Below are 18907 nucleotides of genomic sequence, written 5' to 3'. Positions count from 1 at the left end.
ATAGGAGCTTTATTCGTAATTGCTCCAATAAACAACCCTAGTGTCCTGCAGTGGGTAAGAGGGTAAGCACAGCATATTAGTATATCGATACCGTGGAAGACCTGAGCAATGAAAAGAGCAGACTATTGATACATGCAACAACTTCGGTGGGGACCTCAAGGGCATTGTGCTGCGCGAAAAAAAGCCAGTATCAGAAGATTGCATACTGTATGGTTCCATTTATATGGCATTCTGGAAAAAGCAAAACAGAACCGATCAGTGGTTGCTGGGACTCAGGTGAGGGCAGGGTTTGACTACAAAGGGCAGCACGAGGTCACCTTTTTGGATGATGGAATTGTATTATCCGGATTGTGGTGGTAGTTGCATGCATCTCTACATGTGTTACAACCCAGAACTGTACACCAGAAAGGTCAGTTTATATAAATGATGAAATCCAAACAAAAGTCACAGAACTCTGAGACCAGCTTTTGTTTCTTTTTCAGGTGAAACTAGTGAATATTCGCAACGATGACATCACAGATGGCAACCCCAAGCTGACCCTGGGCCTGATCTGGACCATTATTTTGCACTTCCAGGTAGGGTCTGTGAAGTTTAATGTCCCTGTTCATTGGTTTGTACATGGCCTAGGAAGAACTAGAAGTTGCACTGCCTTCCACAGACATACTGAGTCTTCCTTCTCTGTATTTGGCAATGAACAGCACTAAGAGTGGGAGTTGGAAAGGAAGATAAGGATTGGCTTGGAGACAAAGCTGTTGTAGCCTAAACCCAGAACTTCTAATCATTTTCATGATGAAATGGGATTTTTCACTTGTTTTGCTTGGCCCTGTCATTGCCAGTCTGGTTATTAGAAGTCTGCTCAGCTGAGTCAAAACTTGCTCTTTAGGGACTCAGAGTATGAGGGGTGGGGAAAGATGTTGCTTTTGATGCTTTAGGAGGGTGGAGTGAAGATTTATAATCCTGCTTTGGTGCAGACTTGACCTCAGCTCTAATGATCTTAAAATAAGCCTGGTTAATTATAGCTTTGTCTTAGTTTGGGCTTCTATAACAAAATACCATAGACTGGGTGGCTTAAACAACAGACTTAATTTCTCACAGTTCTGGAGCGTGGAAGTCTGAGATGAGGGTACCAGTGTGGTGGAGTTCTTAGTGAGAGCCCTCTTCCTGGTTACGTCCTCACATGACCTTACTTGGTGCATGGATACAGACAGAGAGAGATCTCATGTCTTTTCATCTTTTTATAAGGGCATTAATCCCATTATGGGGGTTCCATTCTCATGAGCTCATCTAAACCTATCACCTCCCAAAGGCCCCTACTTCCAATACCATCACATTGTGGGCTAGGGCTTCAATATACGAATTTTGAGGGGACACAAACATTTAGTCTGTAGCAAGCACCTTTTTTGTGTATGGGCTCGTCAGCACAGTCTTGTAGCATCTGTCACACCCAAGAGCAGTGGCATTTGGTAGTACCCACGCAGTCACATGGCCTTCCTAAGAAGGCAAATTCTTTTCAAGTCAGTACAGCCCTATTTTTATAAAAAGACCTTCTTGAATCACTTTAGCCCCACTAAACAAAGCTATTTCTCAGAAAGCTCTCCCATACTGTTCAGGAGGCTGGTAGAAAGAGGGAGCCCTTTTTGGGCAGGTGGGAGAAGGCGCTAATGTAATGTCTCAAAGCACTGAGGCCACTCTGTCCAGTCCTAGTTGGGAAATTAGCACCACCTGCTGGTTGAAGGCGGGACAGAGGGTGTATCAGAACCTACTTACTACCTAAGAACCTGAGAAAACTGAGAGTTTAGGACTTATTTCTTGGGGCTCTGGTTTGGAGCCAGGGCTGGCAATTGGCAGCATGGGTAGGATTTGGAAAGTATGGGGGTGACATGTATTTCTGTGGAACCACAGAGTGGCCTCAGGCAAGTTTTGAATACAGGGGTAACCAGGTACATGAACTTGGTAAGGTGTTCCGCCACAGGGTAGGAACAGGAACTTTGTTTTGTAGAGGAATAGAGTGACCCCCTGGGAACGCTTATAAACAGAGGAGTTTTGTGTTTTGTTTTTTTAGAGAAACTCTATTTTCACCACAAACCTGCCCTCACTGTGAATGCCTAATGTTAGTCACATAAGGCAAGAGGAATCTGTCTATTGTGTCTCTGTTTACCCTGACTACAGCTAAATTTCTTTAACAAGGAAACTCAGGAGCTGAGGAATGAAAACTGAATTGGTTAATTAAAATATTGCTGGGACAGAGGAGATGGGGATAATGGGTCTGTTCCTATCCTGAAGAGCTCCATCAGGGACATGTTTCTCTCTCTCTCTCTCTCTCTCTCTCTCTCTCTCTCTCTCTTTCTCTCTCTCTCTCTCTCCAGTCTCACTTGATCTTCTAAGTCCATGTGTATTTTTTTCTTTTTTCTTTTTTTATTAGTTTCAGGTGTACAAAGCACCATACTAGACATTTAAACCCCTCATAAAGTGATAACCCATCCCTAAGGCACTACCTCTCTGACATCTTATATAGTTGTTACAATACTATTGACTATCTTCCCTATGTTGTACTCCACATCCTGTGACTAATGTATATATTTAGTTATAGATGACATTCGATATTATTCTACTCCAGCGCTTCAGGTGTACAGCTCAGTGGTCAGGCATCTACAGTCTATGACGTCATCCCCCTGATGAGTCCTGTACCCATCTGGCACCTTACCTGATCTTTGCAACATTGTTGATTATATTCCCCCGTACTGTGTTAACTATCAATTTGTATTTCTTAATGCCTTCACCTTTTTCACCTTGACCCCAACCCCATTCCCATCTATCACCCTGATAGATCTAGGACCTATCTGGCACCATACCTAGTTATTACAATATTATTGACTATATTCCTTATGCTGTACTCTACATCCCCATGACTACTGTATAACAACCAATTTGTTCTTCTTAATCCCTTCCCATTTCACCCATCCTTAACCCCCCCTCCCATCTTAAAGAAGTCCCTCTAAGAGACCTTGTAATACTGGTTTAGTAGTGATGAACTCTTTCAGCTTTTTCTTGTCTGGGAAGTTCCTTATCTGTCCTCCAATTCTAAATGACAGCCTTGCTGGGTAGAGCAATCTTGGTTGTAGGTCGTGGCTTTTCATCACTTGGAGTATTTCTTGCCACTCCCTTCTTACCTGCAAAGTTTCTGTTGAGAAATCAGGTGACAGTCTTATGGGGGCTCCCTTGTAGGTAACTAACTGCTTTTCTCTTGCTGCTTTTAAGATTCTCTCTTTGTATTTAATCTTTGGCATTTTAATTATGATGCTTCTTGGTGTGGGCCTCTTTGGGTTTATCTTATTTGGGACTCTCTGTGCTTTCTGAGCTTGTATATCTGTTTCCTTCACTATCTGTTTCCTTCACCAGGTTAGGGAAGGTTTCTGTCATTATTTCTTCACATAAGTTTTCAATTCCTTGCTCTCTCTCTTCTCCTTCTGGACCCCTATAATGCCAATGTCGGTATGCTTAATATTGTCCCAGAGGCCCCTTAAACTCGCCTCAATTTTTTGGATTCTTTTTTCTTTTTGCTGTTCTGGTTGGGTGTTTTCTGCTACCTTATCTTCTACATCGCTGGTTGGATCCTCTGCTTTATCTAATCTACTGTTGATTCCCTGTAATATAGTCTACGTTTCCATTATTGTATCCTTTATTTCTGACTGGTTCATTTTTATGGTTTCTATCTCCATTTTTATGCTTTCTATCTCTCTGCTGAAGTTTTCCCTGAGATCACTGAACATTCTTATAACCAGTGTCTGGAACTCTGAGTCTGATAGATTGCTTATCTCCGCTTCACTTTTCTTTTTCTGGAGCTTTGTTCTATTCTTTTATTTGGGACATGTTTCTTTGTCTCCCCATTTTGGTTGCCTCCCTGTGTTTGTTTCTATGTATTAGGTAGGGCTGCTATGTCTTCCGGTCTTAGTAGAGTGGCCTTATGTAGTAGGTGTCGTGTGGGGTTCAGTGGTGCAGTCTTTCTGGTCACCTGAACCACGCACTCCAGGTGTGTCCCTTGTGTGGGTTGTGTGTGCCCTTCTCTTGTAGCTGAGCCTTGGTTGATAACTGCACATCAATGGGAGGGACTGACCCTTGGGCTCACTGGTGGTAAGGACTGGCCTTGACTACAGTGGAGCAGTTGTTGTGCAGGGGCTAATCCTACAGAGCAGGATCTGCCTCAGCAGGACTCTGGTGCCTGCTTAATCCTCCCCATGGGTGTGTCGTACTTGGAGGCAGCTGGGTGATGCTTCAACTCGTTTTGAAGCTGACCACTGTGGGTGCCAGCCCCAGGACCACCTTGGAGGGTATCTACTGTAGGTCTACTTCAGCCACAGTCCATGCCCCACTTACTGGGAGCCAGAAAGAAGTCCACAGATGTCTGCCTCCCGTTTTGTGCTTGGAAGCACCTTGAGAGGCCAAGCTGTGAACCAAGGCCAGCTGCCACTAATGCCAGCTTAGGGCTGCTCAGCCAGAGGTACAGGATACACTCAAGCCAGATGCTGCTTGTCTGGGTTCCGCAAACCTTTGAGAGACCCTAGGAAAGTCTGCAGCTTGAGCCAAGGCAGGCTGCCTGCACAAAAAAGCCACTGAAAGCAGCCTGAGTGTGCCCGAAAGTTGGACAGGGCCAGGTCTCAAATCACCAGGGCAGGGCGAACTAAGATGGGAGACTCAGAAATGGCTGGCAGTTCCCTGTGTTCGCATGCCGGGAAGGAGGAGGGCTCAACAAAGAAACAATGGCCTCCGCCAGCAACCCCATCCTGGAGAAAGCCGCCTCTCCAGCCCCCGTCCCAAGCCAGACAATTCCCCACCATTTGTCCCTGCCGCCTTTCCAGCTGCTGTCCCAGCACTGAAGCTCAAAGCAAGTGATTCTGTTGGTGGGTAAGTCCGCACACAGTCCCTTTTAAGAGGAGCGCCTGTGAGTGCAGCTGTACTCAGTCTCACTCAGTCACAATGTCCACTAGTTTTCACAACCAGAAATTATGGGGACTTTTCTCCCTGGCATTGGAAACCTGGGCTGGAATCTCTTGCTCCTCTGGGAGATGGGAAGGGGGCCCCCACAGCCGAAATAGCCCTCCTGATCTTTATTGGTCACACGCGGGTGACCATTAAACAGGCATCTCTGACCTTCCTACCAGACTGGAGGTGGAGGTGGCTTCTTCTGCACATCCTTAGTTGCAAGGCTTCAGTTCAGCTTGATTTTAGGCGATTCTCAATCATGGTTATTTTGTAGATTAGTTGTAATTTTGATGTGGTAGGTAAACAGCGTTTACCTACTGTGCCATCTTGGTCGTGTCTCTCTTTAAAAAATTGTTTTAAAAAATTTCCAACATTTGTAAAAGACAAAATAGCATAAAGAACTACCAGATACCATCATCTAGCTCAACAATTACTCGTGGTCAATATTATTTCTTCTATATCCTGATTCACTCCTCAAAGCCCAGTAGGTTAATTTGAAAGAAATGACAGACTTCATATAATTTCATCTGTAAATATTTCACTGTGTGTTTCTGAAAGATACTCTTTTTTCAAACAAACCATAATAGTAAAATACTGTAACAATTAATTTCTTAAAATTATCGAATACTCGTATCTGATCAGTGTTCAAATGTTCCAAATTACCTCATTTAAAAAAATGGTTGGTTTGAATCAGAATCAAAAACAATGTCCACATATTGCACTAAATCTCTAGCCCCCAGTGCAGTTTGTTGAAGAAATCAGGTCTTTTATCCGATATGGTTTTTAAAGATGCTGATGGCATCTCTGGCACGTCTCCTGTCAGTGTCCTCCATCCCTCTATTGCATTGCCTAGAAATCGGTGGTTTAGATCTAGACCTGAGGCTCAGTCCCATCTAGCTAGGTTCACTTGTTTATTTTAGGAAAATACATACTTTTAAAAAAAACTATATTGAGGTGTAATTTACACCATAAAATTGACCCATTTTCATTGTGTAATTCCGTGATTTTTATGAGTTGTACAACAACCACAATAATCCAGTTTTAGAACATTTTCATCATCCCAGTAAAATCCCTCTTGCTCATTTACAATTCTCCATTCCCATCCCAGCCTCAAATAACCACTTATTTTCTGTCTATAGATTTGCCAATTCTGGACATTTCACCTAAATGGAGTCGTATAATATATGATCTCTTATTATCTGGCGCCTTTCACTTAGCATAATATTTTTGAGATTCATCCATGTTGTAGCATATATGAGTACTTCATTCCTTTTTATTGCTGAGTAGTATTCTGTTGTGTGGATATACCCTATGTTTTGTCTATTTAGCAGTTGATGGACTTTGGGGTTCTTTTTTTTCTTCTATTATAATCAATGTTGATATGAATATTTGAATACTAGTCTATGGATATATGTTTTCATTTCTCTTGTATATATACATAGGAGTAGAATTACTGAGTTGCATTGTTAAGTGTGTGGATAACTTTTTAAGAAATTGCCAAACTGTCTCCAAAGTGGCTGCACCATTTTCCATTGCCCCCAGCAATGTATGAGGGTTCCTCCACATCCTCTTCTGCCATTTGTTGTCTGTCCTTTAGGTAATAGCCATCACAGTACGGAATGGTATTTCTTTGTTGTTTTAGTTTATAGGAAAATGTATTCTTTACGTGAGTTGCATAGACATTTACTGAGGGCCAGCCTTGACCAGGATCTTGGGTAGAGTCTGTGAGAGGTGTAAAATTGAACTAGACACCGACTCAATCTAGTTTGACTATATAATTCAAGGGAGTAAGAAGAGAGATACTATTAAATAACTTGATAGAGGTTTAAAGAATCAAGGAGGTATGGGATAGGGAGATGGAACACAGTATATGCTCAATAATTCATAGCAACTTGTTATAATTATTAATGGACCTTATAATTTGCAGGGCTTTCAACCTAACCCACTGTTCCCTGCCCTATTACCAATTTTATTGGAAGATATAAACAGCTTTGGCTTAGTCTGTCTTCTGGATGCATATTGGCTATCTGTTTTTCTCTGTTTGCTATTACAGCATAGCTGAATGCCTATTTTGTCTTCTCACTGAGAGAAGTTTTGCTGCCAGAGTATGTATTTTCCCATATGCAACTAACTACTAATTTCTTTTCTTTGCTGCTTTTGAAGGCTTGGTGTTTGCCTGTAGGACTAGTTAAGTTTTTGGGAGTGTGGGGCAAGGCTCCCTGCTTGCAAAGCTTTTGGTTGGTTGATAAAGGATTATATAGAGTCTCCATCCTCCTTGTCTTGCTCCAGATCGAGTCTGATACATATCCTGATAGTTATGTATCGTTGTGGTTTTCTAGTCTTTTATTATGGAGTGTCTATTAGCTTTTCTCACCAAGAACATGTGCTATATAAAGCAGAATAGAATTGCAAAGTAGAACTATCAAATGTTAGGGCATCGATAACTGGTCATTATAGTTCATCTCTTTTATGGTTGTTAATGAAGTAGAGTAACGATATAGACATATAGGTGGTGGTTGTCATCTCGAGGGAGTATTCAGATGAAGGAGAGAGTAGTTCCAGATTTAAAAATTGCTGCTACTGATGAGACTGGTAGTGTTGATAACTTTATAAAGAGATTTATTGTTTCCAAAGTGTTTTAACACATATTAAAAAGACGTAAAACATTTCAGATGCAGCCATTTTTATTGCTCCTTCTGACCCCCGGGTAAATACTATCCTGACGTTCATGTATATCATTTCCATATATGCTTTTGTACCTTTATGACAGAGTAGTAATCATAAATAATGTGTGCTGTTGTTTGTATGTTTTTAAATATTTCACACAAAGAGTATCGTCTATATGTCCTGTTCTTTTTTTTTAATTATTTTTATTTATTTTTTACTAGCTTCAGGTGTACAAGACAAGGTAATACTTAGACGTTCATCATTTATATCCCTCACACTGTGAATCCCCCTCCCCCCATCCATTATCCCTCCGACCTGTTCTTTTTTTTAAACTAAACTTTGTTCTTGAGGTTTATCCATGTTGATAAAGGAGGACCTGATTTGTTCATTTGAACTAATTTACATAGACTGTAATGTGAGTGGAGCCCCCTGCAGCTGTGCAATGCAGCTATTGTTTGCAGTCTATTATTTAATTGTGTGAAGAAGGCATGCGTTACTGCAGTGAACATCTGTGTGCAATGTCCTTATGCATATGGGAAAGGATTTTTTGAATAGATACCTGGACTAGAATTGCTGTGTTGTACACGTTCCGTTAGTTTGCCAGGATCTTGGGGAGAGTGCTCTCAAGCACTGTACGACTTACAGTGTTGTGTTGGCCAGCACCTACTACTGTTTGATATGTTTGTTTATTTGTTGTCTGGTCCCAGCACTGGGGTGCAGGCTCAACAGCAGCAGGAATTTTGTGGGTTTTTTTTGTTCCTTTGCTTTGCTTTGCTTAGAATAGGCACTCAATAAATATATGTTAAGTGAATGGATATTTTACGAATTTGATCTCAAAACTCTGGGGTAGGTAGACTAGAGAAATACACTGTGATGTCTGTTTCGCTGTGCCCATTGTTCAGATGAGCAAACTGAAACAAGACCAACTGACTTTTTTTGGGTTACACCCTAGATACTACTAATAAGATTTCTCGTGGCTTGGTTTTGTCCAAGCCTGTTTAAAAGTACGTGTTAGGATTTATAGTTTTCTAAAAGGTAAATTCTTGAAAGTCAGAATCTGACAAAATTAGTTTTCCAGCTCTCAAATATTTATTAAATATAGTGTATATCTAGCACTCTGAAATTTAAAAACTTCAGGGAGTTCAGGTCAAGAGTGATCTTGCTGGGTAGACTTGAGGTTTACATTTTTTTGTACTTTATGGTATTTAGTGCCTGGCTTATAGATGAGACACCATTCATGTTTGTGGAATGAATGAATGAGCTCTTTCATTCTGCAGTCTTTTACTCTGGCTGTCTCTTTGGGAGACCTATGGAGAGTAAACAGTTAATGAGAAAAAGCCAAAGGAAAAGATGTGGAGAAAAGGGAGGCCCAAAAAGTGCTTTCCCAGAAGGCAGCAGGCCCCCTGTGAAGAGTTCATGTGAAATGAGAAACTCTGGTGACCAGAGTTAACTTAAATAGTAGAAGCAGAGCTCCTGCAAACTAAAACAAGCAGCCAAACTTTGGACCTTGGAACATACTTGTTTTCCTCAGAGCCTAGCCAAGACAAAGAGTATATTAGGACCCTGCTGGTGGAGCTGGTGGAGGTGGTGGTGTGTCGCATGCCTTTTAGCTCCAGTACTACAGGGGAAGAAAACAAGTTTCTGTAGACCAGGCACTGAGCCAAGCACTTCACAGACATTCTCTCATTCACCCTTTCACAAACCCATTAAGTAGTACCCACATTTTACAGGTAAGGAAACTGAATCACCTAGCAAGTTAAGCTACTCAGCTACTAGTGAACAGAGCTGGCAATTTGGACCGAGGCCTATCTTACTAAACTCTCTCCTTTCCGAGACCAGTGCTCCTTTAGAGCAGAAGGAAATAAAGGCCTGATTTGCCAACATGCGCAGAAGTTTAAAAAGAAAAGGCCCCCAGAAGTACATGCGTCTGGCCAGGCTTCTCAGAAAGCTGCCCGGCAGCCATAGTCGTGTTAAACAGCTGCCTCTCTTGGCCCGGAGTCAATCAGTTTCAGGAATTTAATTTGCTTGTGTTTCATGGATAATATTTAAGCCTCGGCCTTCGGTGTGCATCTTAAAAAGTTCCAGAGTTCCAGTTCTCTTCATTGCAGGAACGAAGGCCCCGTGCCTGCCTAGAGAATTATATGGAAATGTCAGATTTTTCGCTGATTAGATGATTTCCTGTAGTCTGCTTAAGTTTCTGACCCTCGCGAATCTCGTCGTCTTGTTTCGTGCTGTGGTTTATGGTGGCCATCAGATGGAGCTGCAGCTTTGCAGTCAGCCTCAGGAAAAGGCTTAGGGGAGAAACACCCACTGCAGTCGTGAAGCAGAGGGGCTTCAGGGTCTCAGAAGCAGCTGTGTAGGAGCTGTTGCTTTAGGGCTTCTTAATACTTTCCTTTTGTGGAGGGCATTTGTCATGTTTCCAGGACAGACAGGTAGGGCTGTGCTGAGACAAGCCTTTAGGGCTGACATAGAGCCAGGCAGCTTATTTCTCTGCTGTGTCGTCTGGATTCTTTTGGCAAAGACCAAACAGCTACAACCGGGAAGAAACTTACAACCTCGTTCCTTCCCCTCCATTCAGAGCCCTTTGGCTTGCGGTGGTATCTCATCTGTCAGACACTGTACTAAAAAATTGGAGCGGGTAAATCCCATTGACATAACAGGGTGATTTGTTAATCCAACTTCTTAGACCTGTACTTCACACTTCCTGTCCTACTGTAATTTAAGTAAAAACTATCCATCTGGGCCTTGTTTTAGCAACTTCCTCCCTTCCTCCCAAATAGCAAGTATTATCTCTATATTGAGCCCTTGGTTCAAACAAATCTAGTTGCCAGTTCACAACAGTGAGGGATCTTCCTTTTTTAATTAACTGAGTACAGACTTCCATCCCTGCCAGTGTTAGACAGTAGGTAGCGTGACATAGGGTTGAAATTAAAAGTCTTAAATAGGAGTTCATGTTCTGGCTTTGCCACTTACTAGCTGTGTAGCCTTGAGCAAACTAATCAACTTTCTTAAACCTTCTTTTCTTTACCGTCAAAGGTAAAACAACAGTTTTGACCTTTTATGATTACTGTGATAATTAAATGAGATAATCCATAGTTTAGCGTAGGGTTTGGCACATAAACGCTAAAAACGTTAGCTGTCAGAGCAGCAGCGGTAATTACTGTTGTCACCTATCCTTCAGCAGAGATGCTGCTTCTCTGTCGTATTTGGAAGTGGTGTCCTTTTCGCTGAGTGTCCATCCACATACTATACTCAGAACTGACCACTGGGTTTTTCTTGTGTGTCATTGGCCAGCAGATGTAACAGATATCGCTCTCTCTCTCAAGAAATGCTATCAGAGAATAGATCATTAAAGCCTGTGTTTCTTTTCTTAACCATGGAGATTAAACTCTGGCCTTGCTTAGGTTATAATTTGACCTGAAAAAATAGAGATTATGTCTGTCTTGCTTGATATTTTCTTATGGACATCTTGGTGCAACAATTGAAATCTATTTCCTTTCAGAGTGTGGGGGTCATAATTGCAGCATGTCCAGCCCTGGTTCTTCTTGGCTCTTCCCTTCCTGGTTGGTACCAGCTGTGCTGGTTTGCCTTTTCCGTCTTTCTCTTCCTCTTCCTTCCTTCGTATTACCTTCTCCCATGGCCTCTCTTCTTTCTCCCCTCCCTCTTCCCTTTACTCTTACAATCTCCCCCTCCTCCTTACCCTCCCTCATTTCTCCCCTCCCCTGGTTTCTAGCTCCTTTTTGCTTTCTGTTTGTGTTTCTGAGGGCAGTGCTCCAATTACCTCATATTTGGAGAGAAGAAGCTGCAGCCAATCCGGTTTCTGTCTGCTTTTAGGTCAAGTGATTTCTGAACTGCAGTGAGATGCTTTGAATTTGTCTTGTTGCAGCTCTGAGCCTGTAAGATGGCTGTCTGAATCGGCAGCGGCTGGAAGAGACAGAGAGAGGCGGGGAGGGAGGGAGAAAGAATTGGAAGGATTGCCGGCATAGTGCATGTTTTTAAATCTGCATCTAATCCCATGAAGCCAAGGCTGGGATTTCTCTGGGATCCCAGGACCGGCTTAGCTGCGTTTTTACTGAGATTAGGAGAGGAAAGCAATGGGAAATTCACTGGGCTGTGTTAAGGAGCCAAAAGATTCAGTAGCTCTTCCTGAGAAGGCGCCCATATCTCCTAAGAAAAGGGTTCGGTTCAGAAAGAAGTGGAGGGGGAAGAAAACCCCTAGTCCAGAGGTATCTCCTGAGGAAGAACCCTCAGAAGGAACTGGAGTCATGGAAGAGACCGAAATCCTCACGAAGTTAACAGTGAGTCTTCGGAAGGAAGAAGGACTGGGAGGGATACAGCATCCTCCCCCAGACATCTTACTGCCTGGGGACTCAGCCCCCAACTCCAGGGTGGCAGATCAGGGGATGATCGTGCAGGTGAAGGGGAGATTCCAGGGAGAGATCCAGACTGCCCACCTTTTGCTAGAGAATGAGTCATCAGTTGCCGGAGGGGTCTGGGATTCCCTGGAAGAGGGGATGACGGTCGTCGCTCACCTGCTTGATAACCCAGCAGAAAGGAACTGTGAGAAGTCCGTGAGCCAACTGGTGGAATTTCCGCGGACCGCGTCCTGCAGCAGCAGGGCTGTGCTGCTGCCTTTGCAAGGAGCGACTGCGGTGGAAAAAGCAGACACTCAGCCTGGGTGGCAGAGCAGTGCTTCCCCCAGGACGGACTGCCCCGCTGGCACAGGAAATCGAGACCAACTTTCAGAGGGCTGGAGTGTGGGTGGAGGAGCCAAGGGGCTTTCAAGTGCTGCTGAGACAGCTTCCTGGATTGCAGAGCGTCCTGCCCCTTCATCACGACTGGACCAGTCCAGGGGCCGTAGATGCACCGAGCTTGCCCACGTGGGTCGAGTGCCCCCCCAGGGTCCCAGACTGCCTACTTCTCAGAGCGATTTGTCCATGACTGTGAGCCTTTTGCCCTCCTCCTCTGGCTATGGCAGTGAGGGGCCGCACTTCCCTGGGACCCAGCTTAAAGATCCCGAACCTGAAAAGAGCTTCATGTCCTGCTCAGAAGAGGATGGCACCCTTTCTTTGGAGGCAAGCCACACCCCATCGTGGGGTCTGGAGGAGGTAGGCGGGCATGTGCAAGGGATCCAAACAGGTGTTTGCATTCCTGGCCCTCAGACTTAGTAAAGTGGACTGTGGTGGGCGAGCAGTGAGGATCTTGCAGCTTCTTAACTTACCTGTGCCGGGGACTGAGAGTTAGTGACTGCTGGGCCTGGCAAAAGGTGTCTATTTCAGGTCTGCCCCTGGATGCTGGGAACCAAGTCTTGTCTCTGGGGAATCCCTGATTCCGGGTAACCATGCAGCGTAACTGCCCGAGCTGTCTGGTGGGGCTCTCTCTCAAGGTGCAGGGCCAGTTAGTGCTCACTCTCAGGCGGGTCTGTGCGTCAGCTTCCCCACCACAAGAAGTTTGTGCTGTAGCACAGGGGTAATGGAAGCCTGGCTGAGCCTCTGAGATGAGCGGGGAAGGGGTGAGGGATGGAGAAGGGGTGAGGGATGGTAAAGGGGCGAGGGCTAAGGCAGCTATCTTCTGTGTAATTGCTCTTCTCCCCTGGAGAATGGTGTTCTTATAGAGCTGATGCAATCCCACTCCTGTGAGGACTCGACACATATTTGTGTATGTGGAGAGGGCTAATCCTCCCCTGGTTTCTAATTCTGGCATTAGACAAGAGGGGCGTGGAGTTACTGGAGGTTAACCCAGAGAGGGGGGTTAGGGCAGTTTGCAGGTGCGAGGCTAGACAATGGTGCTTTTCTGATTGGACTTGTTTATGGCTCTAACAGGTGTTTGTTTGTGAGGTTTGTGTCGGGGCCTAGTGACATAGGTGGTGGGTGCTGGGAGTGCTTTCAGGGTTAAGGAGCAAGTGAGAATTCCAGAGATGTGGACACAGAGAGGAGGGGAGAATTCCCCAGTGGCTGAAGAACTTTTGTTGGCCTGTCAGCCTCTGCAGCAGCAGAAACAGACACGTGAGGATCCCAGAGCAGCACGAGGTGGAAGACCAAGTAGGGCATTTCCTTGCTGAGACCCAGGCAGCGACCTGCTGGCTCCCCGCTTGTCCCAGCAGCAGCAGGCTGAGGAGAGGCGCTTGAAGCTGATCTGTGCCGCTGTACTCTCCGCGGGGGTGGATTTCCCTCAGGGACAGACCCCTTTCAGTGCCCTTTGTTTTCAGAGTTTGGAGACTCCCAGGCAGTTACAGGGAAAAGTGGCCATTGAGAAATATTTATTGTATGGTTGAGCAAGGGGGCTTCTTGGGCTTTTGAGAGAGAGAGAGAGAGAAGTGGGAAAGCAGGTGGTGAGGCTGCTGCAGTAGGTGTGTAAGTGTTTGAGTTTCATCAAATAAGAGGCAATGTCCAAGTCGGCGTTTACGTGGAACGGTGTAGAGCATTGGGCATAAAACCAGCTGCTGAACTGAGTGCTCCTTCAACACCACTGGCGTTGAAGCTGTGGAGGCATCATCATGTTGTAGGATTCATGCTCAGAGCGGCGTGGGGCTTTCCGAAAGTTTGGAGTGTGCAATGTCAAGGGCCTCCTAGTGGAAATCAGTTGTAGCTAATGGACCATACGGGACCATGGCGCTTTTCGTGTGCGATTTCCATACAGGGAAGGGAAAGTCCCAAACAGCTCCATGAGGAGTCTTAAAGAAAAGCGAGATGGTAGAAACCCTTTGACATGATCTCTAGTTTGACAGCACAGATAGTGATGTGATTCTTTTGCTATTCAGTATTGACTCAAATTGGTGGTGGCATTTTGGGGCAGCCAAGTCCTACATCTCATCCCTTTTAGCCTTTCAGAACAGATACAGCCAGTTTACTCAGTTTATAGCCCAGGCTGAAAAACTAAGTGATTGTCAGCTCAGCTGGCTGACACACTTCTGAGGCTCCATGCGCAGCACGTGAGGGGAGGACCACAGCCTGACCATCCTATATAACAGATAAGAAGTAACTTCTCAAGATAAGTGTGAAATCCCTGCAGAATGCAAGTCCTCAAGGCCCAGGGGCCTGAGACCCTCATGGGTCTCTGAAGGAACTGTCTTCAGGGAGCTGCTCCCTCACTAGCAGGCTGTTCACACGGCCTGAGGACAGCAGCAGCCAGAGAGACCGAGGCAGCGTGTTCTGACACCGGGCCTGTAAAATGTGGGTTGAGACTCATGGTGAGAGCATCTGACTGGAGCCTGAATTCTCTCTGCTGAGTGAGAGAGGACACAGGGTCAGGGGACCAGCCGCTGCCACTCACATACCAGCTCTTTCCTAAAGCGGACACGGCTGGCAGTTCAACAGAGGGGCTTTTTTGTGTTTTGATGCTTGTTTTGTTTTGTTTTTAATATGTTAAAGTAGTAACCATTTTCAGAAAACGATTCGACTTGCAGACTGGTGCCTGTCCTTGATGTAACTTAGACCGCATTGTCTCTCCTATTTATCAGTCCAGGGCATGGCAGTGGGAGTGGGACCAGCCTGTGGCTGGGCATAAACTTTGCATTGGGCTTTGTTTCTTTCCAGGACAGAGATACATGGGAACTGATTCTGATTCTTGCTAAGTGCAGGGTTTAGATAATAGAAGATAAGTGGTCTGCTTTCCTGGTATATTTGATTCTTCCTTTGTCAGGAAATAGTTAACACAGAAGCAGGATGGCAGGGACCAGCTGACAAAAACGGTTTTCAGGGTGACAAGTAGATGAGGATTTGGAGCTGGATGGGAGCAGGTTAACAGCATTGGCCTTTGCTGTCAGAGCCCAAGGCCTTCTCTGGCCCATTCCTTCTCTCAGTAGGACTCCCTACTCCCTCTGATATCCACAATACTTGTCTTACTGGGATAAGGAAAACTGGAGAATCCCTTCCTCCTCCCTGTCTTGGCTCCCACTGCTAATCTGTCCACACTGTCAGTGGATTCTGTTGAATGAAGAATTTGTCCTTGCCACAAACCCTTGTGGCCCCTACAGTTTGGGGTGATAGTCAGATCTCATACTGGGGGCTAGGAATGCTGAGAAAGACATCAGTTGGTATATTATTTTCTAGGCTCAGCCTTTTCAGTTTATAAGTATTCCTTTCCCATTTTTCCTCTTTTAATTATAAGTTGTTTTATTAATATTGGCTTTGTATTGCAAGAAGAAAGCAAAATCAAACAGATGATACTATTGGAGGAATGTAGCAGTTGAAGTTACAGTTGAAGCTAAGAAAGGTTTTTTTCTTTTAGAAACAAATTTACTTAAAAATATGACTAAGGAATCATTATTTTTTAGGTATAACAGTGGTGGTGTGGTTATGTTAAAAAGATACGTACTGAAGTGTTTAATGGAAGAAATATATATGGAATTTGTTTCATAATAATAGGGGAGGGGTGAAGTGGGTGAGAGTACATGAGATGAGCTGTGAGTTAATAACGGTTGAAACTGGATGATGGGTACATAGGAGTTTCTTATACCATTCTGTCTCTTTTTGTGTATATATGTAATTTTCCATTTCATATGGAAAACTCAGAAAAGTGGTAAAATTGTTATACAATACATATACTGGAAAAGGATATATAAGAATACAAGAAGTAGTATAGGAGTAGTGGTTAAGAGAGTGGAGCCAGATTGGCAGAGTTTGAATTCCAGCTCTATTAACTCACTAGCAGTGTATCTCGGGGCAACTTACTTAGCTTCTCTATGATATAATTTCCTCGTTTATGAATTGAGGATAAGAATAGTATATACTTTGTAGGGTTGCTGTGAGAATTATATGACTTAATTCAAGTAAAACACAATAAATGTTAGTTGTTAACATTATTATTTAAAGAACCACTACAAATAAACAAGAAAAAGGTAAATGCCCTACTAGAAAAATAGGGGAAAGCCCCGGAATAAGTAACTCGCCAAAAAGGAAACACAAATGCCTCAAACACACATGTCTTTCTCACTAGTAATCAAAAATACTGAAATCAAAACAACAATGAGGTACATTTTGCACTCAGCATATTGGCAAAAAATAAAAAGTCTGAAAATGCCTAGCGTAGGGGAGGATGTAGAGTTGTAGAAAAAACCTCTTTATACCTTGTGGGTGGAAGTATAAATTGTACTGTTATTTGGAGAGTAGTTTGCCACTGTTTAGTAGAATTGAAAAATACCCGTATTCTGTGACCTAGGGTTTCCATTCTAGTTATATATTCCCAGGAGAGATCGCTAAGATTCTGCTTAGAATATGGAAAGGAGCACCCCCGATCATTCACTAACTCTGATGTTTACAATGAACTACTTCACTGTGCCCTCACCTGCTTCGTGAGTTTTCAAAGTTTGTGCCCTCACCTGCTTCGTGAGTTTTCAAAGTTTCAAATGCTTGGAAAGTTTTCAAAGTCTGATGCCTTCTCCTTGGGGGGATGGGGTCAGCCAGAAACTTCAGGACATGAGAATCGAGCATCTATTGTTCATTACATCGAGTCTCATTCCCTGAGACTTAGATAGACTTACACAACATCCAGACTCTTCCACCTGATATTCCAGCCCCTCCATGACCTATCTAATCTTCTCACCTATATCAATTCCCAGTTTCAACCTTCCTGTTTTAACAGGTCAACTCCTTAACCATCTACTATTCGTGTTTCAACTTATTTCAAGTTAGAATCTTTTCTTTTTAAATCTTTTTTGGGGGGCGAATATTGGAGAATAGTGTGTTTTTTCTAGGGCCCATCAGCTCCAACTCATTGTTCTTTCAATCTAGTTGTGAAGGGCACAGCTCAGCCCCAAATCCGTTAAAGATTGCCATGTTCAATCTTTAGTTGCGGGGGTCAGAGCCCATCATCCCATGTGGGAATTGAACCGGCAACCTTGTTGAGAGCTTGCTCGTGCTCTAACCAACTGAGCCATTGGCCCCCCCACCCCCTCCGGAAGTTCATTGCTTCTATCTAGTTGTGGAGGGTGCAGCTCACTGGCCCATGTGGGAATCGAACCGGCAACCTGTTGTTAAGAGCTCGCTCTCTAACCAACTGAGCCATCCGCTGCCCCCAAGTTAGAATCTTTACATCCACTTTCTACCTAAAATTATTTTCCTCTTTCTCTTTGTCTATTCCGTAATATTCTTTAAGTATGAGTTTAACTCATACTTTAAGAAATATTTTTTTATCATTCCAGCCCATGCTAATTTTTCATTCTGCTGAAATCCGCGACATTACTATTTACTATATTGCTGTTGCTCTTCTGGGGACCTTAAGTTATGTGTAACTCTTTCATGTGATCCACCACGTATGACTAAATATAAAGTAAGATTCATACCACCTCTGAAATTAGCCTTCAGGAAAAAAGGGAATCTCTCTGTAGTTGAGTTTTTATAAAGTCTTTGTTGTTATTGGGCTCTCAGTGAAATTATAGTCAGTTCATGAAAAAAGATGAATCAATTTTTATGGCAATCAACTGACATAATTGGGTAAACAAAAAAGAGAGACCAAAAATATTAGGCAATTTTAGTTACTGTTCTTGGGAATATAACTTCCTGATTTGAAGTATTGAATGTAATTATATGTTCAATCTTAATCATATTTAAAACTTTCTTTAAAAAAGAAATCACATCACTTATAAAACACACACAGCAAGTGGTCATATTATTTTTTTCAAGTAGCTTTATTGATGAAAAAGACAGTGATGTCAGAGGCAAATAGTTTGAATAGCATGGTTTTATAAAATGTCGAGGTAGAAAAAGCATTAATACTAAATTTATACATTAGATATACTGCTTAATTTTAAATATGTACATATGTGTAAATACATTTCCAAAAGTTTATGTATTCAAGAGGACCACAATGCTTCCTTCTCCATTCCTCTCTTCCATCCATATGTTGTCATTTGGGAGAATTTGGGGACTGCCTTATTTTAGCCAGATATGCCTAAAGTTCAAGATGGGCAAGCGTGTCTATTTTTTTGTTTCCCCTTTTCTCACCTGGCTAATTTCTACTTTAAGGTGCAGCATAGCTATTGTAGTCGCAGAGAAATTCCTTGGCGTTGCTAGTGTGCGTTACTTGCTTACCTCTGTCACACGTTGATTGCTCTGTATGGTATATTGTCTCCCCTACGAAACTTCTTGAGCTTGAGGTTCAAGGTTGTGCTTTTATCTTGAGATCCAAGAACTTAAACACATCTCCTAGAACATAGTGGTTACTCAAGAAATAACAACAGAATGAATAAATGGTGTTTGACTTTTGTTTCGTCTCCATGGTGCCTGGAATTGTGTTGCGCACAGATGAGATGTTCAGTAAA

At 43.4% G+C, this 18907-nt stretch overlaps 1 protein-coding gene across 19 annotated transcripts in view; it reads left to right on the top strand.

Moving 5' to 3' along the window:
• The window catches only part of MACF1 (microtubule actin crosslinking factor 1), a 312440-nt gene that overhangs the window by 137086 nt on the left and 156447 nt on the right, over window positions 1–18907 (top strand). For all 19 annotated transcript variants that reach the window (XM_081054961.1, XM_081054954.1, XM_081054959.1 and 16 more), the window contains one exon: window positions 483–575. In XM_081054961.1, coding sequence (XP_080911087.1) covers window positions 483–575 — 93 coding nt within the window. The remainder of the gene's footprint in view (window positions 1–482; window positions 576–18907) is intronic.

Source organism: Rhinolophus hipposideros (genome assembly GCF_964194185.1).
Source record: "Rhinolophus hipposideros genome assembly, chromosome: 8".
Taxonomy (NCBI): domain Eukaryota; kingdom Metazoa; phylum Chordata; class Mammalia; order Chiroptera; family Rhinolophidae; genus Rhinolophus; species Rhinolophus hipposideros.
This window is presented reverse-complemented; position numbering and strand designations above follow the sequence as displayed.